This window comes from Microtus oregoni, unplaced genomic scaffold, assembly GCF_018167655.1.
Source record: "Microtus oregoni isolate MIOR12 unplaced genomic scaffold, Mior012 000014F_ref0000157, whole genome shotgun sequence".
Classification (NCBI taxonomy): Eukaryota; Metazoa; Chordata; class Mammalia; order Rodentia; family Cricetidae; genus Microtus; species Microtus oregoni.
Window position 1 is genome coordinate 38,078,545 of NW_024543073.1, and position 25,606 is coordinate 38,104,150.

General features: G+C 40.7%; 1 protein-coding gene across 1 annotated transcript in view; it reads right to left on the reverse strand.

Annotated features, from left to right (window-relative positions):
- The window catches only part of Ell2 (elongation factor for RNA polymerase II 2), a 63,519-nt gene that overhangs the window by 20,744 nt on the left and 17,169 nt on the right, over positions 1 to 25,606 (reverse strand). Inside the window, exons 3-4 of the mRNA XM_041663518.1 lie at positions 6,045 to 6,166; positions 807 to 970 (exon numbers count right to left, since the gene is read on the reverse strand). Coding sequence (XP_041519452.1) covers positions 807 to 970; positions 6,045 to 6,166 — 286 coding nt within the window. The remainder of the gene's footprint in view (positions 1 to 806; positions 971 to 6,044; positions 6,167 to 25,606) is intronic.

Here is a 25,606-nt window from a genome sequence, read left to right on the forward strand (position 1 = left end):
GTGGAGTCTCTCAAAGCCAAAGGCAACATAGCTGGATCAGCAAGGAAACTGCTTTTGGAAACACTGACATTTCCAAATTACTATCTGTTCATCACTTCTACCATGGTGATTTGAGCACAAAGCTGGCCATCTCCACTCTATCTGTCCTCACTGTAAACTGATCCCTGCTCACAAGACCCCTGACTGATCTGGTCTTACTTCCCTTCCATCAGTTGACGATAAAGACAATCAGGTTGGGAGAGGGTCTTAGTTAATGGATAGATGAGGATGAGAGGATCACGATTGTGACTAGAGAAGAATCATCATCCTGCTGCTTGCCTGTGACACTCCACCATAAGCTCATTTTATACTTTCACAATAAAAATTCAGTATTGTATAATAATCCTGTAAAAACACAAGCAGAATCTACAACAATGAGGCTATCAACTTATTTTTGTCTAAGAGATTTTGATTATAAAAATAGCTCTATAAAAGTACAATCAGGAAACACACTGTCCATCAGTGAACTTAGATCATCCAACGATGTAAAACACAAAAGACCACTGCCACAACCTCATTTGGTATCATGACCAGACCCCAGTATTATGAAATAATAAGTAGACGACAGAAAGCTCAAGAATTACAAAAGTAATAAAACTTTACAATATGTTCTTCAACTTACCAGCAGTCTGAAGAAAAAACATGACTTTTTTATGTACTGAAAATTAATTTCTGTGTTTCCATCCTTAGTATTACCAGTATTTACCTACAGTCATCTTGAATTAGTCCAGTCAACCAGTGTGAAGGAGAAATATGTCCATACAAACCTACATATGGTCCACCGGGTTTAATAACTTTGGTGCTTCGATTACGGGATTCCTCCTCTGCCTGGGTCATTCTTTCTCTTGTCATCTGATAGGAGTCATTTGTTGCACACACTGTAATTTTATCTTGTATAAATCCCAGGCAATTGAGCTGGGAGGCTCCAGAGCTGTCAAGTGAGATAGTGGCTTTGTTAGAGACGACTATCATTTTTCACAATAAAAAAAACCCAAGAATTTTATTAAAACCTAAATAGCTTAAATAAATTAGCAGTCCTAAAATAACTGATACTAATTTTAAAAATAGGATTATTTAAAATGCTTATTTATTTATTTATTTATTTTACATTATGAACAAAATGGGTAAAATGAGCTCCTGGAGACCACATCACACTTTTAAACACAGTGGGGCGAAGAGCAGCAGTCTAGCAAGCCCTGAAATTCTACTTTCATTTCATCAACTGTTTTAACAACTTTCTTGCTACAGACATGAGAAACACTCAAAATCTTTTTTAGAGAAAAGATAATGTACATGGTTTACAAAGGACAATGGAAGACCTTCCCACGATTCTTTTTATTTCCAATAACATATTAGTAGTATAGCTAAAATTTGTAGAAGCTATATTTATCACTTTTCTACATAGTAAACACTAAGAAATCAGTGATTCTTGCTGAAACATAAAAAACAAAATAAAACACCAGAGCACCCTGGGTATTGTCCCTGACTCCGGAATGACTTGTCTGAGTAACATGGAACACTTTGAATACATTGCAACCCTAAAACCAGCAATGTTAATTTTTAAATGTAACGGTTATTTAAAATGTTTATGTTCTTATATTTAGAGATCTTGGTAAAGTGACAACTAATATTTTAAAGAAATACTATACATCTTCAAAGTAAATGGGAAATATGTAGTGAGGGTCGGCACTCCTACTTCTCTACTTCCAAACTAAATTGGAAACAACTTTGCTATGATATTAAAATGTTGATTAAAAATTGGAAATTTTGCTAAAAACTCTCTCTATAACTACTATTATTTGAAAATGGTTAATTCATCTCATAAATGTAGGGCAGAACAAAACCCAGGACAAAGACAAGACAGACATGGTACCTCCTTCAAGGAGCTGCTTCTCTAATAGGTGACAAAGACAGGCAAAGGGGACAAAAGGCAAGAGATGGGGACTATCTGAAGGGACACTTTACTTGGCCCTTCTAGAGGAAGTGGTATCTGAGCAGATCACAACGCCGCCTGAACAAGAGGGGAGATGGGGCAAAGTATTCCAGAGGGATAACCACCTTGTACAGGCCCAGGCTGAGCATAAGACACAGAAACTGCAATAGATATGAAGCTGAGGATAGAAAAGTGTATCACACAGGGCTTTGGGGCCATGTTATGGATTCTGAAGAGAATAAGAGACTGAAAACAGAGAAATAGCTCATTTATGTTATAGTAAGACCACAAAAATGGAGAACAGCCAAGCAGGAACTGGGCTGCAAGAGTGAACAGTGGGAGACCAGTTTTTAACTATGCAGATGAGCCAGTCGTGGACTGGTGTTAGATCCAGGAAAGGATTAGACACAGAAGTGGAGTTTGAACAAGAGCAGAGTAGTCAGAGATGTGAGGGAGGCAGAACTGATGGGATGTGAACAGTGACAGACATGGAAGGAAGAGGGGAAAAAACCAAAATAAAGATAGCTGATGTGGGAGGTGATGTATGCTGTGAATATGCTTTCTTGCCATTGGCTAATAAAGAAGCTGCTTTTGGCCAATGGCTTAACAGAGTAAAGCCAGGCTGAAAGAGATATATATAGAGAGCGAGTAGGCGGAGTCAGAGAGAAGCCATGCAGCCGCTGCTGGAGCCTGCCAAAACTTTGCCAGTAGGCTACAATGTTGTGGTGATGCACAGATTAATGGAGATGGGTTAGTTTAGGCTATAAGAGCTAGCTATTGGCCAAACAGTATTGCAAATAATATAGTTTCTGAGTGATTACTTCATTGTCTTGATAGCTGAGAATGAACAAGCATCCTCCCCTAACAGATAGTGTTCAGGTCACCGGTCATAAGGACCCACCTACTGCATTCCAAAAAGGCCAGGTTAAGGGGTAGGTGTGGAAGACTTCGAAGAAACAAGAATCTTAGGAGACAGCAATTAACAGGAACAGGAAGAAAAGAATGATACTGTTGTCAAGGATGCAGGAAGCATTCTGCCCTGTAGAAGCCACTAGGACAGCGACTTTGTGACAGCAGTGTAAAGTGGCCCAGAGCTGAGAATTTTAAAGCGCTGTTTTAGGACAAGGAAGGGCACAGAGCACTTGAGGGAGCAGTTGGTGTGAGGTGGTGGGGGCTGAAGCCAGGCTCTCGGTGGACAGGTGCATGAAAGCTGTTCCTGTTTCTTGTTAAACAGGGAGACTTGAGTATCTTTGAATACTGATATAAACCAATCAAAGAGGACCAGGAAGGAGGTTTAACTCCCAGAAGAGAGAAAAAAGAGTCTGAGTTTTAGCATATCTCCCTACTTCTTAGGAAGGAACACACACAAAGTGAGAATGATGACCTAGAGATCTTAAGCAGTGCTCCCCTGTGAAGGATGACAGCTTCACTCCACAGAGTTCTTTCCTGGGTTACTGAGAGGATTTCACCTCGCCTGTAAGTTGTTCTTTGTTTCTCTTTGGTTGGGATCACTGTTTCCGACACTTGAGTAGACATCACTCTATGTCTTTAGCTGCACATTTTCAATAAGCTTGTGCATAAGTACATTTAAGGAGTCTTTGAAAGGTGATTTTTGACTTGAAATTTCCTCCATCTTCTACGTGAGAAAAATTTTGAAGGTGTAGCCAGCCTGTGCTGAGGAAGTCTAGGCCTTTGAAGACATGGCGTTACCAATCAGGACTAGAAAGGATGGAGCAGATGACTGAGAATTAAAAGTTTTAAAGACAGGGTTTTTCTACATAGCCTGGCTGTCCGGGAGCTCAAAGAGATCCGCCTGCCTCTGCTTCTAAGTGATGGGATTAAAGGTGTGTACCACCACACCTGGCTGATAACCAAAAGTTTTTAGTGCTTTTGTTTTCTGGTGGAAAAGACACTAACATAATTGTCTGAATTTTCTCACCATTCTTCTGCATCATGGCCAGTTTTATATATAACTAACCTTAAGTTTTTCTTAAATTTCTTAAATTTATAAGTAAGTACAATACAAATAAATACACAGTGTCTATGTTATGTAAGGATAAAACCATATTACTTATTTAAGTATGTTTTACATTAAAACTTTTATTTTGTATGTGGGTGCACATGTGTGTGTGTGCCATGGTGTGTGTGTGTGTACATGTGTGTGTGCACATGTGTGTGTGTGCACATGTGAGTGTGTGTGTGCCATGGTGTGTGTGTGCCATGGTGTGTGTGTGTGTACGTGTGCACATGTGAGTGTGTGTGCCATGGTGTGTGTGTACATGTGTGTGTGCACATGTGAGTGTGTGCCATGGTGTGTGTGTATACATGTGTGTGTGCACATGTGAGTGTGTGTGCCATGGTGTGTGTGTGTACATGTGTGTGTGCGCCATGGTGTGTGTGTATACATGTGTGTGTGTGCCATGGTGTGTGTGTGCCATGGTGTGTGTGTACACACACGCGTGCACATGTGAGTGTGTGTGTACGCGTGAGTGTGTGTGTGTGTACATGTGTGTGTGTGCACATGTGAGTCTGTGTGCCATGGTGTGTGTGTGTATGCGCACGCATGCACATGTGAGTGTGTGTGTGTATACGTGAGTGTGTGTGTACATGTGAGTGTGTGTGTACATGTGTGTGTATGCATATGCATGCACATGTGAGTGTGTGTGCGCCATGGTGTGTGTGTGTGTGTACACGCACGTGTTCACTCGCGTGTGCAGTCAGAGAACTTGGGGAGTCAGCCTCTCCTTTCACTTTGGGTCCTGGAAACAAAGCTGAGGTTCCAGGCTTGCCAACAGCACTTCCATACACTTAGTCAAATACACATACTTTATGAAAGAACATAGGATTATGATGTGACATGGTTTTGAAGGAAGAACAACTTTTTCATGTGGTTCCTCAGGGCATAGAGTTCAACTCAAGTCATTCAGTTCTCTTTTTGCCCAGCCACAAGCTAACACATTTATATAACTATGGACAGGTCACCTGTTAAATCAGACCCCGAAAGCTGGTGTTTCTACAGTCTACTGTATGTAGTGCTATCCAGGAGTTTCCTGCAGTGGTAGAAATATCCTCTATCTGTGATGTAGTAACTGTGGTGACCACATCTACGTTTTGAGACCATAAAATGTTAGTGAGCTTAAACAATGAAATTTTAAGTTTTATTAAAGTAATTTTGAAAACTGAATATCACAACCACAGGTAGCCAATAGATATGGAAGTGAACATAATATAAAAGGCTATATAACCTATAATGGATGCAGTTCATACCAAAATTTTATTTTAAAGCAACACTTAAACATGGGCAGTTTAAGTCAGACGGGAAGAGCAACTGGGAGCTTTCAGGAAGGTGTCTTGGCTCTTTCAGCCTTCCTTCTCACAGTGGCTCCTACAGATTCAAGCACCATAAGCAGATGAGTCACAGACATGGACTGGTGTTAGTATTGTGCTCCAGAGTCAAAGCCATACACTGGGGGACGGATACCACCAACCTTCCATCTTCATGGGGTAGAATACAAATTCCTGCTCAAGGGTTCCCACTTTCCACAAACAAACACAGCAAATGGCTCATAGTTTTCTAAGTCAAAGTAGGTGAGGGAGTAATGGCACTCTTTTATTCTTCTTTTATTTTATGTTAATTTTTTTTCTTATATTTTTGTTGGAATGAATGGTGTCCAGCAGGCTGTGCAATAAAATGAGAAGAAAACTCTCAAGGCAAGACTTGATAGAGCAGAGGCAGAGGAAGAAGACATGCAGGACACATATTTTTCTTCCTTACCATTACAAAAATTCTTGGGTACAATATAAGATAGCCTTACTTAAATACAATTATCATTTTAAAAATCTTCAAAATTGATCTTAATTTAAAAACTCATTTTATAATACTTTTGAATTCTATAACTTTGTGATTATACTCCAGTGACACACCCAAGTTCTAGTATATGACAGATGGTCAATATGTTTAAATAAATGAGTTGTATAATTCAAATCGATAAACATCAAGGGACTAGTTGATTAAAAAGTAAGCATCTGAACTGGGAAGTGCCCCCTGCAGCATGTCCTGGACAGTACTTACCTGGAGAGTGTTTGCTGGATGCAGTCAAAGCTGCCCTGAGGGTTATCTTTCCCCACGTTGGACAGGTAGAAGTTAAAGTTGTGGACTTCACTGAGGGGATCATTTTTGGGAATTTTGACAAGCTAAAAGGTGGGAAAGAGAGAAACACTTCAGTGGTTATGAAATTCTACCTTGCTGGTTGTCCAAGTGAATCATCCATTTCTATGGCATTTAAATGACCAAATAGTTCAAGCAACCTGACAGACATGCCTGTAACTCAGCACGATCTTGCTTCATTTCTGCCCTTACATTGGGTAAAAATATCACTCCTGTTCAGATATGAGCCCTGCCTAACAGCTTCCAAATGGTCAATCTAATCTTTTGCTATCTTAATACACATTTAATAGCTTTAGTTCTTACTTTTTTGAATAGTATCTTTGAAGAATAACTAGCAGCACAGGCAAAAGTTCAGACAGCTTGGAGCATGTCTTGATGTCCCATGATTCCTTCATTCAATCTCATGCGTATACAATAGGGTCAACAGTCCACAGAGGTCATATTGTAAGTCCTGCCCAGACTGAGTCCTGGGCAGCAACTTCCAAATGGGCAGACATGGTTTTCTTTCTATTTGTTTTTGAGATAGGGTCTCAAGTAGCCAGGTTGGTCTTCAACTCATATAAATTGAAACAGGCTTTGAGTCCCTCACCTTCCTGCTTCTACCCTCCCAAGTGATGGGGTTATAGATAAACATTTGGCCAGGTTTTTTCTGAGGCCTTGCTCAAGTTCTTGTTTCCCTGCTAGGTGAGAACAGAAGACCTATTAGTAAGGATTCCTTCTGATACCCAGTGTCTGAATCAGATAATACTTCCTGTATATAGTAGGAGCTCAGTAAACTTGTGTCAAGGAATTAGAATCTTCTATCAATTCTACTAATATATACTACTCTTTCACCAAGAAGTTTTAGCTAACTTACACCTTTAGCTCAGATATCTAATAAACATAGTGTAGCTCTACATCTTTTAAAAAACATTAACTTTTGCATATGCATGTGTACGTGCATGTGTGTGTGCTATTATCTCAAATTGGAGAATCCCATCACAAAAATATTTTGCATGAAGTAATCACTGTGCACACTACTCAACATGTTCAGGTTTGTTCTAAGGTTATAAGAGACTTTCATATTATGATCATGACCAGAATAGGAAAGAATCACAATGAAAAATACATTTGTATAACTGGCTCCATGCCTTCATGGAAGGGTTTGAAATTTATTGCACACAGGTTCAAATGGAACAAGCAGTGATTTAGCCATTCCTCTAAGAGGTCTGGGAAGATATTTCTGGCACCTAATGGGAAGTCAGAGATATTGACAAAACCCTACAGTGCACAGCCTCAGCAACAAAGAATTGGCCAGACTGAGAAGTCAAAGGCCATACAGAAACTTTGGTTAGAAACAGGTAAGTGGACATCTTTAAAGAGAAATTGGAATTCAGAGTCCATCGATTTCTAAATAGAAGAGAAAATTAAGCTTTTAAAGAAATAAAGTATCTATTTCAAATGAAAGGAATCACTTTACTATTTGAGCCCTTATTTCAATTATAACTTCCAATGAGACAACTGAAGAGCAGGAAAGATAAGCAAGAACATATGAGCCACAGAATAACTAGATATTCTTAAATATGGCTTATGCACACTTTTTTCTTTTCTTTCTCTAATTGGAAGTTACAAAACTTAAGGTATTCAGCTAAAAGTTTCAAATAGATCATGAGTCCTTAAAGACATTCCCCTGACTAGAGGAAAGCTTAAAATACTTAAAATTAAAATTGAGAAGCTTCTCTCTCACCAAGGATGTTCTTGCTAGATTGCTTCTAAATTAGGCCCCAGAACTGATTTCCCATGGTAGTCAGTTACCCAGTCCTCAAGGTTGACCCTAAAGTCTATGAAAAGCAGTACATGCTCTCTCCATACCACACTGCTTCCTGGGTACCACCAATTTGAAGGCTGGTTCCTAAGAAAGTGAAAATAAAGTGCTATCCATATAAACAATGGGACAAGGTCCCTGGCACAGGGGAATAGAGCATATTCTCAGTTCTGCTGCGATTCTACTACTCTGTAATGGCTCTGAATTAGAAAAGGTCTCAGACCTACCCCAGATAGGGCCTTCACTGAATCCTCCCAGTTTAGTCTTTTGTTCCCCCACCAGCTCTAATTGTCATATATAGCCTGCCATTTCCAGTATGTCAGTTTTTCTGCTCAGGGGCTATGGTGCTATGCAAACTTGCCAGTTGTAGACCTAAGTGATGCCTTGTATAGTCATTTCATTCTTGAGGGCACACTTAGATACTTATATAAATAAACTGCATCTAATTTCTCCCTTGAGAATAAATACTATTAGAAAGTATTAATGATTGCATAACTTCAGTTTCTTATTTAGAATTAAGGGTATAGAAATGTATCACCATATCCAGATAATTGGAAAAGTAGTTATTACTTTTCATTCCAAAAACAAGAGACTAAACATCAAAGACTTAGGTCCACAATTCACAACCTTCCTTCCCAACTGCAGTCTGTCTTTAATAAAAAGCTACGAAGAAAATGTTCCAGGAAACTTTCAGACATTCATAATTAACAGAGGCACTGTATACCATGGTGTGTTAAATCAAGGCTCTAATTATTCAGATATAGGCTCAGGCATGCGGCAATGGAGTACTGTTAAAAGGTCATTTCAACATCACTCACAAACTTGCTCCCTCAAGGACCCAGGGCAGAAGCGCGTGCACACACTGCACACATGCACACATGCACACACTGCACACATGCACACACTGACCACATGTACACATGCCCACACTGCACACATGCACACACGCACACACTGCACACGCGCACGCACTGCACACACATGCACACACTGCACACACACACAATGCACACATTGCACACACATGCGCACACCCCACACATGCACACACTGCACACACGCACACATTGCACACACTGCACACATGCACACACTGCACACGGATATTTGCTTATCAGCAGTTGACACCTGTGCTGCAGAGGTTCCCCATGGTTAAGTAAAATACTTTCCACTCCATATGGGATCAAAGTATATGCTAGACTAAAACAAAAACAGTAAGGCCTTTCCATTTAATTAAATGTTTTATTTTGTGGATATTACAAAAGTCTTAAATGGCAGTGCTGTTCTTTGACAGTAATTATATGAGCATCCTAACCTTTTCTGCTGCAGTGATATAAATGCTTGATGAGACATTTGTGACCCAGCAGTGCCAGTTTGATATGGCAGTTCTTGGGGTTGAAACTGAATCACAGGACCAGGGGAGACCAGGTCATTTTTTCAAATGTCTTCATTATATAAATTAGAGACAAAGAGGATCAGTGAGCTGTTTGAAGTTATATTCATATTTAAAATCGCCACCCCTATACTCTCAGACCACTTTCTCTGCTTCGTGGCTGCCTGAAACACTCATTAACTTGTGATATTAACATAATTTTTATGTTTACGGCATTTCTTCCTCCACTAGAATATAAGCTGCTCAAAGAAAGATGCCTTTGCGTGCTTGTGAATGCACTGCCAGCATCTTACATGGTGCAGAGCACAAAGCAGTATTTGCTAAGTCAGTAAAAATGTCGATCAGTGTCTCAGGCAGAACTAGCACTGGTGTCTGCTCTCTTTCCACCAGGGCTTCCAAAATATGCTGGAAAGTTTTATTTAAAAGGGGGCATCTAGCCGGGCGGTAGTGGCGCACGCCTTTAATCCCAGCACTCGGGAGGCAGAGGCAGGTGGATCTCTGTGAGTTCGAGGCCAGGTTGGTCTAAAAAAGCTAGTTCCAGGACAGAAACCAAAAAGCTACAGAGAAACCCTGTCTCGAAAATCAAAAAAAAGGGGGGGGGGCTTCTATCTTCAAATAAGTTTAGGAAATGCCAAGTTAAACAAAATGGCTATGCTGGCTGTAGTGTGACCTAGAAGTCTACCTCTTCCAATCCTCCAGTACCTCAGGAAGTCAGCATGTCTCTTGGTACCATCTGATTGCTCTGCTTACCACTCCGCTCTACAGTGTCGAGACTGAACACCAAGCTTAAATACAGGTGAAACTTGCTGGAAGCATGTAAGCATTAGAATTCGCTGTTGCTTTCAAACTCTTCCCGGACTTTTATTGACTCTGATTTCCTAATAACATAGAAGATAGTTTAGAGATGTCTTTTGAATGCACAATACAGGTCGCACAGTACTGGTGCAGAATTGGGACAGAAAATAGAAACCTCAACCTGAAAGCCACAGCTCTGATGAGGGTTTCTGTTCTCACTCTAGGCCCAACACAATAGGTTTAGGGAAGTAAAGAAATGGCCTCAGAACAACCCAGATGTACAAACCAATGTGGGGCAGAAAAGTAGGAAGTAGAGGTACCCATTTATGACAGCAGAAAAAAATGAAGTCTAGGGCTGGAGAGATGGCTCAGAGGTTAAGAGCATCGCCTGCTCTTCCAAAGGTCCTGAGTTCAATTCCCAGCAACCACATGGTGGCTCACAACCATCTGTAATGAGGTCTGGTGCCCTCTTCTGGCCTGCAGACATACACATAGACAGAATATTATATACATAATAGATAAATAAATAAAAAAAATGAAGTCTAGAAAGACAAGGAAAAACTAAGGCAGGGGCTGGAGAGAGTCTAACACACGCCAGAGCCATCTGAAAGGTCATGAGACACTTTGTTGATGAGGGTAGTGGAAAATGTCAAATGCAGCCAGCACAAAGAAAAATCCTGGAAATTCTCCCAAAAGTATATCAAGTAGCAATAAACATAAAAAATTCAAAATATAAATCCATTTGCTTCTTTGATTTAATCCTTAGCAAGATGTCTGCTAAGGAAGGGAAATAGAAGAGATAACAGCATTCTCTTCTAGTCTCCGCACACCTCACCTCAAGCCAGCAAACCCTTTCAAAAGGGCAGCAGCCCCAAACTGGGTGATTCCTAGCTTAACGCTTTCACACTTCTAATGTGTTCTTTATAGGCTGTCACCACTCTAGGGGAAACACTGATTAATGGTAGTATTTACAACTCGTATTATTTGTAGAACTATAGTTTCATTAATCTATTCCACAAGTACTCAGTGAGGGCTACTATGTTGGGTACTGTTTAAATTTCTATGGCATGCTGCTGAATAAAACTAAAATCTCTGCCATTGTGTCTATGTACAGACATCTATAAGTGTGATGGTGGTGGCGAGGAGTGGGAGACAGGGAGCCACAGAGGGCAGCAGGACTGCTGGACATAAGAACTGTGAGGAATGAGGAGAACTAAATGACATACACGGTCTTCTGTCTGAAGGAACGGAACCTCTTCAATGTGTGCATAAATATGAACATCTGATCACTTCCTTTTTTTTCCTTCCATCAATTTTTTTAATCTTAAAAGTGATGATCAGAGCCGGGCGGTGGTGGCGCATGTCTTTAATCCCAGCACTTGGGAGGCAGAGGCAGGCGGATCTCTGTGAGTTCAAGGCCAGCCTGCTCTACAAGAGCTAGTTCTAGGACAGGAACCAAAAACTACGGAGAAACCCTGTCTCGAAAAAATCAAAAAAAAAAAAGTGATGACCAGAACCCACTTACAAGCTGGGCATATATCTTAAATACAACTGACCATTGTTGGTTTCACCAGCTAAAAAGGGCTTCAACACCAGTTCTGTTATGACTCACTTTACAGCATCATGGCTAAAATTACTTAGAAGACACCAGGTGACTAGGAGTAAGTTGGTTAGTCTCTGGGCATTTCCAGGAAAAACTGGGGTGGGGTGGGGTAGGCAGTTATTGTCAGGGAAAAGATGCAAATAATAGATATTGGAGGCACACCAGGGTAAAGCTGTGTGGCCTAAGGAGCATGAGAGAATAAAACATTTTATTTAAAAATGAATGGAAATTAGAGCCAAATACTAAAGCAGCTTTTGAAAAAAAGTGAGAGAACCAGGGGAAAAATCTGAGTGAGTTCTTTGTTCAAAACGCGGTAGTCATGGCTGGACTCAACATGAAGAGCCAGAAAGCAAGAACTCCAAACCCCCAGCAGTTAGCTCAGCACTCTCACCGCTCTTTTTAGAAATTGCCTTAAACATCTAAAAACATTACAGAGGATTGATGCCGACATCGAAGAGAACGGAAGTATCTTCACATCCCTGAATTGTCTCTGTAGATACTGAGGCCACTGTTATCTTGACGACTCAGCCTCCACTCCTCTCCTCAGACACCCTTCAAGTTCTACACGTTCTACTCCTCCTCCCTGATGATTCCTCAAGTGTGTGCTCTCAGCTATCTCCCCTGCTTTGGTTCAAAGCCTCTCGTGCTTTTGACAATGTCTTTCAGCTTCTATTTTGATCCCTTTCCAATGCCATCCTTAAATCATTCAGCTCTTTCCCCCTACATTGCTAAGTTTTTAAATCGAAACTATTCTCATATGCCAGTCTGAACACAGCAGTCCACACAGCACAGCACTGATGTTTTCCATTCTGCTCCCCCAAGCCCCGTCCGTGCACAAGTGAAAGAAAGCAGGAGTGGGCCTCCCTCTCAGAGGCAGTACTGCTAACCAGAAAGCACTGGGCTCCATCCCTACTTCTTGTTTACCTTGTAGCAATATTTCTCTTACTTAGGACTCAGTGCAGGTCCTTTTCTCCTTAGGGAACCTTGCTTTCTATAGGAGGTGGGCTCAGTTGCTCCTTTCCTGGGTCCCCACAGTCTCCTCACCCTTTCCTGCTGTCTTTACTAAGTTGAATACTGAGTACTGGTTTATGTCTGTCTCAACAGACTGAGTTGTTTAGAAGCAAGGGCCATGGACATTTGTAGATCCCTCATAATACTTGCAGGATTTATCTGAAAAAATAAAAATGCCAGCGATTTAAAAAAATCACAAATGAATTTGAAATAGCTCCCTTAAGGGTCTTTGGAAAACCAGGATGCTCCAGAGAAGATACAGAGCGAGGGTAGAGATGCCTGCTGTGAGGCACCAATGTCAGGAGGAGGAAGTTTTTAACCTCTTCTGCTATGTTTAGCCCCAAAACCTGGGGGGAAGTGGCTTCTTGGGTTTGTGGTGCTCAAATTTATATTGCATGCTTGTCTTTTAATACAAAGTATAGTTCATCTTTACTAAATGCAGAAACTCTGGCCTCACCAAATTCCATTTGAAAACACTCCTCAACTTCTTAAAAACACACTGCATCTTAAAGGTCTCAGGGAGAGACTAAACACTTCTCAAATGAGGCATTCTCCTGGTCAACTATAAAGAAGAAATTGGTCTTTTGAAAAGATAGTTTGTTTAAACAAAGCTCAAATCTGAATTCTATAAGGAAAAAAAAGTTACATGTGATCCAAATCCCCTCAGGTCTCTTCTCTTCCTGTTCTCCTGGGGCCCCGAGGGAAGCCACACCAGCCATGCCAGGAGGAACTGCAGGCAAATACTGGCGGACCTCGGGTTTATGCCTGGCAGTCATCAGCAGTGGTGTAAATCTAGTAGAGAGACTGGGACTTGACAGGTGGGAGCTGCCCTCAAGATCAACAGAAAGGCTGGCCTTGGCCTGAGATTTTGCAAAATGCACGGTTTCAGTTCAATTCAATCAACATCACCACGAAAACTTGTATGCTGACTAATATAAACAACACTGGGCTTGAAGAAGAATATTTCCAAATTGAAATGGAGGGGTGGCTAGCTCTTAATTCTGTGTTCCACTCTCAATAGCAAGACTTTTTTTTTAAAGCTATTTAGATTTTTAAAAAATGATCTAAATTTATTTTTTAATAAATGCGCATGATGGGACATGTCTTTGATTCCGGCGCCCATCCTCCCAGCTGTGTAATGGAGTTGGTTGTCCTTACTCTCCTGCCACTATTGCCACTCCTTTTCCTCCTGACTTGACTCCTAGAAGCAGGCTGACCTTCTGGCCTTTTAATTTTTTAAAAAAGTAAATGTAAAAGAATGAGGTCAACTAGTTGTTCAGTTATTATTACTATTTTAATATACATTTCTGAGGTTGACCTGTTGGCCTTCATTTTTTGGTTTTCATGCTTCATGTATCAAAACATAATCCTAAAGATGAAGCCTGCTAGTATTTGAATTTTTATAGATCTTTCTCCAAATACCTGCTCCGAAAATAATAGATACATAATTTTACAAGATGTATTTCTATTTAATTTTCATGAGTCAAAACCACATATTAAACCTATGAAGGATTAAGAACTATTTTTGATTTCACAACTACGGATACAGAACATCAAGTATTAAATGAGAGATTGGAGTCCTGATTCCTAAAGAGCCTTAACAAGCCTGATAGAAGATGGAAGTAGGAGAACCTGTCAAACCTCCAGATAAGTTCATTTAAGACTGTAAGAAATAAAGGATTAAAGGATGTTGACGGAGGGTATGGCTGGCTTATTGGGACAATCAAGGTATGCTGATGTCTCCACACAGAAGAGAAAGGGTGCATTCTTACACATCAGGAGCAGAGCAGTGCTGCATGTGGACAAAGCAGGCCATGAAACACTTAGGTGATTATCCTCTGGAGAGGGGCATACTTCTAGCTGGGTGTGGCAGGACAACAGTGTTGTATGAAGTAATAAATCATTTTACCTCTTCATCAATAGCCAGTAACTCACCCGATTCCTAGACTGTGCAGCCATGTGGGAGGGGGGAGATCACTAACTTTCTAAGTTTGTTATGTTCCTTTAGAGGAGACAGCCATCAAAGGAGAGTGTAGAGACCCAAGCATGTTAAATTATTAGGACTATAAATAATGGTATGCAGAAATGTCAAAACAGTAAACTATGTAAACGGTTACATAAGCACTATAACTATTTTTACAATTACTGAAATAGGGTAATTATCTCAAAGAGTCTCTTACATTATGAACATAAAGATTATCCCCACTGTTTGGAGGAACATGAAGAATTTAAAATTGCAAACAATTCAAAACCACCCCTTCTGGTATTATCAGATGGGGACTGACAAACATCTGGTGATACTTCTTAGCATCTAAAGACACTACAGCCAGGCAGTGGTGGCGAACGCCTTTAATCCCAGCACTCGGGAGGCAGAGGCAGGCGGATCTCTGTGAGTTCGAGGCCAGCCTGGTCTACAAGAGCTAGTTCCAGGACAGGCACCAAAAGCTATGGAGAAACTCTGTCTTGAAAATCCAAAACAGAAAAAAAAAAAAAAATAAAGACACTACAGTGTTTATCATGCGGCAGATCACACTGTCAGTTTGTAAAAACTCCTGAAAGCACTAAGAAAAGCTGTGGGCCCGGAACCTAGCACCCTTCCAGGGAGTCACTGAAAACATTTATATTTTTTGATCTAATGTGTTCCACATCTCTGAATCTACCCTAAGGAAACAGACAGGAAAACAAAATGAATGGCCGGGCGGTCGTGGCGCACGCCTTTAATACCAGCACTTGGGAGGCAGAGGCAGGCGGATCTCTGTGAGTTCAAGACCAGCCTGGTCTACAAGAGCTAGTTCCAGGACAGGCTCCAAAACCACAGAGAAACCCTGTCTCGAAAAACCAAAAAAAAAAAAAAAAAAAAAAAAAAAGAATGCCCAAGGGTGTTCCTTATTCTTATAGCAGAAGTAATCAAAGAACAGTTAAGTGGGTGATAGTATATTCACATAATAAAAGGTTAGGCAACTATTTCAATGTAACCTTTACTATAGAAAAATGCTCCTAATATAGCTTTAAAAATAAAATATTTAAAAAGTAATCAATAAATATACTGCCTATGAAAATTTAAAATTTTATTTACTAGATTTTTTTTGTGTGTGTTTTGCTTTTTAAGATGAGGTCTCATGTAGCTCAGTCTAGTCTCAAATTCACTATGTAGGTGAGGTTGGTCATGAACTCCATATCTTCCTGCCACCAACCCCAAGTTCTAGGATTACAGACATCCACCACCACATCCACGTGGCTCTGCAACTTTTAAAAACATGTATGTGAGAATGGAAAAAAAAAACAAAAATAAAAAGACTAGGAGAAATCCAAGCTAATTTCTTTGACTCTTGTCCCATCCTTCTTGTCTATACTTTATAGTTCTAACACGTCCATTCGCTTTCTTTCTCAAACAGAAACAAAAAAGGATGAATAAAAATAGATTCTAGACCATCACTATGAAATTTGCCCTTCAGGACTCAATCAGCTTAAATATTTTGAAAGCTGCATTTAAAAAAAGTGTCTTCAACTGTTAAATGCTGTTTCTCTAACATCAACCTTGGACTTCCAAGTCTATTTTCTTCAAGTTCCCTGAGGAAGACACAGAGTATACTACCTTCCCTGAAAACAGGAAACAAAACTGCAAGCATCCCAAGAACTGTTTTTCTACAGCCAAATAAAGAACTTTCAGACAGCTGTGGCAAAGCAAGTCAGCACATGCTCACTGTCAGATGGAAATGGAACCTCCCTTGACAATCTTTGAAGATAGACTTATCAACAGAGAAAACCAAAAGTATCTACCTGAGTTGTACAGATGTGCCCAGTATTGGTTAGTCGGGTATTACTGCATTCATAATGTGGCTACAATTTCTGTTTCCATTCTGATATATCCCCAACACAACACTGAAAGACTACGCAGGACTATCAGTTTTTGGAATATTTCAGAGACTGCTCTTCTTTCAGGGGGTGTATGGAGCAGGCCAATTTAACTCTTAATCACTTTCTACTGAACTGAGTTTGATAGCCTAACTCTGCTAGCACACCCTCTCTGCAAATCTAACCAATGCTGCAGTTTATTCCCTAATCTGTCTTTTCTAGGCTGAACACCCCACCCCTCGGTGGCCCTCACAATACCACTGCCCCTGCCTTAACTCAGAAGGCACACACCTCTCCTCCCACACCTTTGATAAGGCTAGCAACTCGGCGTGGAAAGGGAACAGAAAGGAGGCGTTCTTCACTGATAGATGACAAGGCAGCTCTGCGAGCAGCCGAGGAGCACATGTCAGCTGTGTCTAACTACAGACAGTCCTCAAGGCTGCCTTCTCCATCCTCCTTGGCAGCTTCTTCTCTTTTTGTTAAACCTTTATTATTCAGCCTTTTACCTAGATTTTCATATTAAGCCTGACATCTCAGAAAATTTCTTTTGTGTTTGTTTATGGTACATTTAGGAAATACAGTAAACAAAATTTTGAGGCCCTCTATTGAAGTATGTTCTGGTTTTCTTTTTCACTTAACCCACGAAGATAACAAATTACATTTAAGTTAGTAATCCCAAGGGCAAACTTTAATTTACATATTTAATTCTACAGCAATCTGGGTCTCCTCTGAGGTTCTGCCTGCCTTTCCCTACCAAAGGTAACCAGTACTGGGCCTTCTGCTGTTATCACTGTGTTTGCTTTTTAGTACTTTTATTGTAAGAAAAGCACGTGATATACCTTTTGTCTATACTCGTTAGATAAAAGTGACATTACCCTATGTGGTCCTCTGCTCTCTTGGCAATTTCACTCCCGTGTTGCAGAGCTATAATGATGCGCCTAACTGTTGTGTATTCCAGCACTGAGTTAGTACACACCCTAGTCTGTTGCTGTTCTTAGTAGTGATGCTCCCTGAAGGAAAGGCATGTTCTCCACAGCTGAAAAAGTCCATCAGTGCAGCTTCATTTTAGAACCCTCTTTCTATATCCACCTTCTCTTTTTACTAGAAAAAAAAAGTACCTTGGAGTTGCCTTTTGAAAACCCTTTTGGTACAAGTTTCTGGTGATGATGGCAACCAGACAGCTCCATTTTGGCAGAAGGCTGGCAGAGTTATGGGAGAGCTGACAGAAACAGCTCCTACACAGCGTGACCCAAGCTCATCCACCTCAATTTTGAGTACGACTTCTCCATTCAACCGAATACTCAAGCAACAAACACAGAGCTATCCTTGACTTTCTCCTCTCCACTGTTCCCATTTACCTATTCTCTCATCAGCCAAATCCCGGGAATCTTGTCCAGCAGCTATTGGCAAAGCATGCTGAAATGCAATCTGACCCCGTGATTCTTAGACTAAAACTTAAAAAACAGATGATGGTCTCCTGCAGGGTTTGAAAACCACTGGGTGTAACCTCCTAGAAGGCAATGACATTAGTTCAGTGGACTGGGACTGAGACTATCTTTTTATTTATTTATTTATTTAGTGTGTGGGTATTCTGTTTATATGCATGTCTGTGTACCACATGTGCGCCTGATGCCTCAGAAGAGGGCATTGCAGCCCCTGGAACTGGTGTTAGAGATGGTTGTCAGCCCCAGGTGGATGCCAGAAACTCTGCAAGAGCAGAGTTAGCTCCTAGCTAAGGTGCCATCTCTCTAGCCCCACCCTCCTTAGAAAAACTCTCTTTTTATTTACTTACAGGATTCTTTTTAAGTGAGAGAGAATATAATAAAAAAAAAAACACGGACAATGCAGGTAAGGTTAGGATAAAATAAATCCCATGCACTGGAACTTCTGTTTCGGCTTCATGAATGTGCACATCCATGTGTGTTAAGGCCTCAAGGTAACTGTTTTGTCTTGGTGCACGGTCATGTGTGTGTCGTGTATGATTGCTTATGTGCTCTATATATGATATTTGACTGTGGGGCCAGGTCTACATGGGCATCTTCCTCTATCTCTATCACTTTCGTTTTTTCTTTTCTTCCTCCTCCTCCTCCTCCTCCTCCTCCTCCTCCTCCTCCTCCTTCTTTCTTTTTTGCGACAGCATCTCTCACTGAGCGACATTTGCTGGACATGGAGAGCCCAAGATCCTCATACATCCCCCCTTCTAGGGATAGGGTCACAGATGTACACTGCCACCCTGTATTTTATGTGTCAGAGATCTGGTTTTAGGTCTGTCTTGCAAAGCACAGACTTCACCCATGCAGACTGTTTAATATTAATGTGAATAATTTGTAAGTATGTTCCAAAGAAAATCATCTGCAGATATAGCTTCCTCCCTGCAGAAATAGATGACAGATATAAATCATCTCCTTTCTGTCTATATATTGGCATACATATATATTCTTATAGTGAATCCTGCTATCATAGAAAACCGGAGGAATGGTTTTCAAAGTCCAGATTTCCAGACCTCATCACAGACCTCCAAAGAGAGTGCAGACAAGTAGCAGTGGTCTGCACATCGAAACCTTCCATCCCTGAGAAGGGGCGCCACCTGCCACACCTGTTTCCACTTTGCTCATGCTGTGAAAGCTCAAGTCCTCTCACCAGTCAACTCGTGGTGGCCCTTTGAACTCAGTTCCAAAAACGTTTCCCTGATGTCTTCCTGACCACCACTCTGCTCCTTAACAGCTGGACAGCGGTCAAAGAATGTGTGTGTGAATGTGAGAATAAACATAAAAATAAATATTGAACACTTATCAAAGAAAGGTAGTAATGAGAACAGATGCCGACACCTGAAGGCAGCCTCCTCCACCAGATAATGGAACAAGTACCACCTGTTGGCACTTCAGTACTATCGACTCTGAAGCAACAGTTCATATATCAGAGAGAGTCTCCATAGCACTGCTGTAGCAATTAGACAAGAATAATATATGTAAATTGCTTAGCAGTAACAAAAAATTATGAAGATATTTCTTCTCTTTAAATTGTCTAGTTTTAGCAACAATGAGGAAACAGCCCAAAGATGAAATCTTACTCATAGCTTAGACACTTGCACTGCACTGTTAGAGGAACCAAACCCAAGAGTCTAGCAAGCTGGGGAGGAGTCACGATTTGATGGAGAGCTACAAACTTCGAGGTGTCCCCAAACGATGACAAAACAAACGAGCTGCTGCTGCTAACACGATGCATTCTAGTTCACAAGACTTACATGTTCAAATGGAAAGCGCACACACACCAGAGCCAAAGCCCAGCTTCCTTTAACGTGTAAAATGTTGTTTCAAGTAAGATCTGGGGCACTACTGTTTTATTTTTATTTTCCTGGATTAATTTTTTTCTTCAAATACAGTTCTTAAAATCTTGTCATACATGCACACAGGGCATAGAAAGAGGCCAAAACTGCTATTTCAATATTGCTAATGGTTCCAATTTAATTAACTATATATAGGACCACCAGTGCCACTGAAGGACAAAATTACTCTTTCCAAGCTTTAATAACTGAGTACTATCTAAATGATAGTATATGAAACAGATGACTCAATTTCATAAATTTTAGTGTTTAATGGGAAACAAGACACAAACCTCAATGCTATCAATGACAAATTTTGTCAGCAAAGAATGTATTCCATGTATTCCAGTGAGGCAAGAGAGCCGCACCTGAAGGTCCCGTTTGCGTGCTCGCACTGCTACACTGGGGCCTGCATGTTGCTGACAGAAGGCTGGAATTACTCATTTATAGTATCTGTGACCCTTCAGATCAGTGAAGAGCAGAGCAGGGTGAGCACCCCTCTCCACACGTGTGCTTTGGGGACCTATCTTACTGTACCCCTTACTAAGGTCTCTGCAAAGCTATAGTCAGAAAACACTGTCAGATAGTTCCAAGGCCCTGAAGACATGAACAGTCTTCCCACTTCTGCCATTCTGAACTCCTGGCACTCTCTCTGTGTCTCACAAGCCTACGACAGCAGCCGCACTACTGCTGTGAAGATACTGAATTTAGCTTACTGCCTCTGCTCATTTAGCAAGCCCAGAGGCTAGTCCTTATCCAGAAAGAAAAGCAGGGCAGAGACGAGTGGCAACATAAAATTAGAGAAGCTGGTTAATTTACAATAGCTTCAAACTATGATTTCATTCATTGGAGATAATGAGTGTCTAGGGGCAGTTCATATTCTTGGCTAAAATGAGATTTTTTTAAAAAATGTTTGTGTGCATAAGTTAAATAATTAACCTTAGACAGTTACCATGTAAAGAATGTAATTCAATATAAATACTAAAATAAATGTCTCTATGTATAAATCACTATAAAATCCAAAATGTTAAAAAAATACCATTCTAGGGGAATATAACTTTAAGGGTCTTCTAGTATTAGTCACATACATGGACAAGAGTATCAGGTCCTCAGCAGCAACTTCTGTGCAGACTGATTAGACACAATTGTGCGCAAAACTAGCGGGCTAGCCAAACCAGAAACAGCAGGGGGAAAGAAAGCATATCATCTAAGAGGAATGGCAGTGCTGGGGATTTATTTTTGTCTTTGCTGCTTGTTCCAAGCTGATAGTTATCTTTGCTTTCCAGGTACCAAGTCGGGAAGGGAAGGGCTGTCTGCGGGAAGCATATTCAGGGTGGGTTGAAATTGCCTACTAATTTCAAATGCTGTGTAATTTAGTCTTTTAGACCCAATCTTCTCCCCAGGCCCTACAAAGTAAAATAAATAATTAGCAAAGTATTTCTAAATGTTATGCTAAATTCAGAGCTTAAACAAAAAAAATTTTAAAATCCAAACCTCTGTGCTTTGGAGTTAATGACTCTACTGTAAGAATTCCTAGCACTATCCAAGCATTTTTTTTTTTTTCGATATCCAAGCATTTTTAACGTCACCAGTTAAACCCATTCAGGAGGTCACGTTGTGCCTTTCTAGGAGGCATACATTTAGAACTTGTTTGGCTGGCTTGTTCTGTCTTGAAAAAGGGATGTGTGACTGTGTTTCCTTCAGTTTACAAAATACATAGTATATAGAAAATTTTTTTTTAAATTTTCAACAGTTTTAAGACAGTTTCTAAAAATTGCATATGCAAAACTACTATCAGTTATAGCCTCTGGAACTGGTCAGGCAGAAAGTAAGCAACTAAATAGGCCTGTTAGCAATCTCAGGATAAATAACTGAGTCAGAATGGATTCCTCAATCTCATACCCTGACAGTGTAAATATAATTTCTCATTTTCATGTGGCAATCACTCCCTGGACATCAGTCCTTGGAGTCACAAGCAAATCAATTGCAATGGCACCACTGCCAGCAAATGTGGCCTTTATTTGCTGTTGAAAATCTTGCTATTTCAGATTTTACCCCAATTATCACATTTCTCACATCTATTTATGTGTGTAAAATGTTGTGTGACTACACAGTTCTTAATCAGGCTTTTAGAATTTTATATGTTTATTGCCAAGATTTTTAAATACAATACCTTGATGAGTCGCTCACGTGGGTCTTGAACTCTAAATTCTCCTGCCTCAGCATCCCAAATGCTGGCATTACGAGGTATACAGCATCATGTATAGCTAATATATACCATTTCTGAACCCACAAAAATCTTTGTTTAAAGTGTTGATTCATAGCAGTCAGAAACAAAGCCTTGTTACTGACAGTCTCTACAGAATAGTTCTTTCTATAGAAGTGCTGTGTGAGGGTTCTGGCTAAATCCTTTCTTTACAACTAATCCTTTCCTAAGTGTTAGCCTGCACGTGTTTGTCAGCTAAAATTCTCTAAGAGTAAGACCATGTCTTACCTAGCTCTATATTCCTTCACACTAACCCAAAGCTTAGGCATGCTTTATGTTTTGGAAGTGAAAGTCAGGATCTCAAGGTCAAGGCTAGCCTGGGGAGTCTGGGGAGACCTCACAAAACAAAAAGATAAGCTGAGCAGGTGGCTGAATGCCTGTAACTCCAGCACTGGGTGGTAAGGAGAAGTTGGAGGACTCTTTCAAGTTCAAGGTCAGTCTGACCTACACTAAAAGTTCCAGGTTAGCCTGGGCAACACAGAGAGGCCACATCTAAGAAACCCAAACAAACAAAACATAAAACACCATAAAATCAAGAAGCAGGCAGAGTAATAACTTACTCTACCAACTGTCAACTAGGCACTAGTTTGTGAAATAAGTGTTGTCAATTTTATCAACAGGTGACTGTGTTAAACCCTGACTGAACTTCCCAGAAACACTCTTTTGGAGCTCTCCAATGCAGTGGGAAGAGTTTGTCACCTGCTACATAGCTGACTTCCACTAAACGTGTTCTTAGACGTCCAATCCCCATAACCTTCTCCAGGTTGGTTTTCCCACTTCGCTGGAACAGATGTCCTTGGAAAAGTTACCTGCTTCACTTGCAGTGTTTATAGGAAGAGAGAAGAGTGCTGCTTTCAGAAAGCTTACTCGACTTTGGAGATGCAGCTTTTGGAAACTGGTACACTGTGTTGTCATTCTACTCTGAATCCTCTAATCTCAAGTAACCTTAAAATTACAAGTAGGTACTCCAGGTATGGATTAGACCCACACTCGAGAAAAAAATGAGGATATTTTTAGTTGATGGAATTCAGTTCCTAACATTCATGAACTTAGATCAGAACCAACTACTCCCCAACAGAAAACATCCTCAGTTGAGCATCTAACATCCTGTGTGCCCTTTCCCTCTATGGGAAGTCCTATAGAGATGACTCTGAAAGACACAGCCTTCATTTTCTGCTATGAAAGCTACTGCCCAGCTATAGATGTGAAACCCAAGTAATCAATGACTCTTAGAATTCCACCCTCTAACAGCATACTGCCATACTTTAATGTTTCAGTCTGTATTTATGTAGAAGTTAACATCAACCTAACAGAACATGTTCAAACGGAAAAGCAAATAGGCTTAAAAGCAAACTGCCAAGACCAAAAGTCTGACCTTCTATAGACATTACCAAAGTGGGAAGATCCTGTAATTAGCAATGAGAATAGCATATCCATGCAAACTCAGTATGAATTTCATCAGGCGAACAGGAACTATCTGTAACACAATATGTTCACTTTTAAAAGGGTACTGAACAATGTTTCAGTACACTTCAAATTTGCTTACAGGTGGCACGATCATGGCAGGTAAGGCACATTTCCAATCACACTTGATGGAAAACGACAACATCTCTCACTAAGGAATAGTATCTTTTGTGGGAAATCTAAATTTAAACCTTCCAATTCGAAACCCTAAATATTTTCCACATAGGAAAAGTCTGTAAGCATACTTCTAAATGATTTTAAAAGCAATCAGCACAGGCAATGTTAAATGATCAGAACTCTAAATAAAAACAGAGGAGCACTGTATAGAAGACCCTCACAGTTATGGCTCTGCTTATTCCCTGTGGGCTGTGCCAACCCACTCTCTCCCCTGTAATGAGGCTTTGTTTTTACTAAGTCCCAAAGGGCTGGGGAGAGCTCTGCAAAGGGAAGGGGGAAGGGCAGATGGAATGCAGCTGCAAGCTCTAAAACAATGCTGAGTCCATAATTTTGTTCCCAGGAGAATAATAAAAGGGACAGGGTATTGATGAGATACAGAGAGCGAGCAAGGTGGAGCCAAACATCCCACCCTCAGTCAGTCTACAGTGTGTTCAAGCTCTTTCACTACCCGAAGATAATCTGAACTGAAAGCTTATCTGTTAATCTGTCATTTTACGACTAAATTAACTTTGGTGCCAAAGTATATTCAGGCAAGGGACACAGTGGTAGAAGCAAAGATAAGTAGTGGGGAGAGGGTTGGACACATGGGCTCGAGGATAGCTGTGCAGAGGGGTAAGGTATTTGGAAAAGAAAGCCCAATGTCTGTCTATCTCTTCTGTAAGCTGCCTGCTTTGTGGTACCCAGGACCCTCTAGAGTAAGTAAGAGGTAGACTGTAGAAACCCAGTCCTCTGTGAAGACTGCATGTCTGAATTGGAACCAGAGTCTGGTAGACCCAAGGATTTATTCCCTATCATTTAGCCTTTGTCTAACTTGGTGCCTCCTAAGAAAATGTCCTTTACTTGCATCTTCTTAGTCTGAGATCTCAACCGAGTTAAAGAGAAAATCAGGAGGCCGGGCGGTGGTGGCGCACACCTTTAATACCAGCACTCGGGAGGCAGAGGCAGGCGGATCTCTGTGAGTTCGAGACCAGCCTGGTCTACAAGAGCTAGTTCCAGGACAGGCTCCAAAACCACAGAGAAACCCTGTCTCAAAAACCAAAAAAAAAGGTCGCCGAGAGCACTGGCCCTGCCAGCTCCAACTGCACCTGATGTGCTGCTCTCCCCTTTCCTGGGAAGCCGGAGCTCTTCAGGCTCTATGACTCAGGCTTGCCAGGAGCTTTCCTTCGAATATTACTGATGCCATTAAAATCTGCAGGGAACTGCAGAAGCCTTAAAGAAACCACTGACCCAGCCTCAAGTACAGCATCAGTATGCTTGTTTCAATTAGGGCCCATGCATGCACACTTAGTTACTAAGGAGGAAGAAAGGACTTCATTGTAAAGCTGTCATATAGAAGCAAAGCTGACACCCATACAAACATCCCCTTCAAGTAAGCATTATACAAAAGACTCAGTAGTACACTGAATGATATAATTAATCTGGTTCCAGAGATTTTCAAATTATAAGGTTTGCAAAGACTGCGTTTATTCAAATAGGCACATTTTCATACTTCTGATATTATAAAAAGTCACAAGTATGTAATTTACAGTGATCAAGCTTATGACCTTCTCCTTGAGCTTGTCTTTTCTCTAGAGGCGCTAAAATCCACTACTAGGTAATCCAAATGACCATGCTATATAGCTAGCATATAGGAATAGAAACACCTATTTAGTTTGTTAATCTTAAATATCAATAGCAACAAGTAAAAATAATACTAGGGCTGAAGAGACGGCTCAGCAGTAGAGAGAGCACTTGCTGCCAGGCACCTACTGGTGGCTCACAAGCATCTGCAACTCC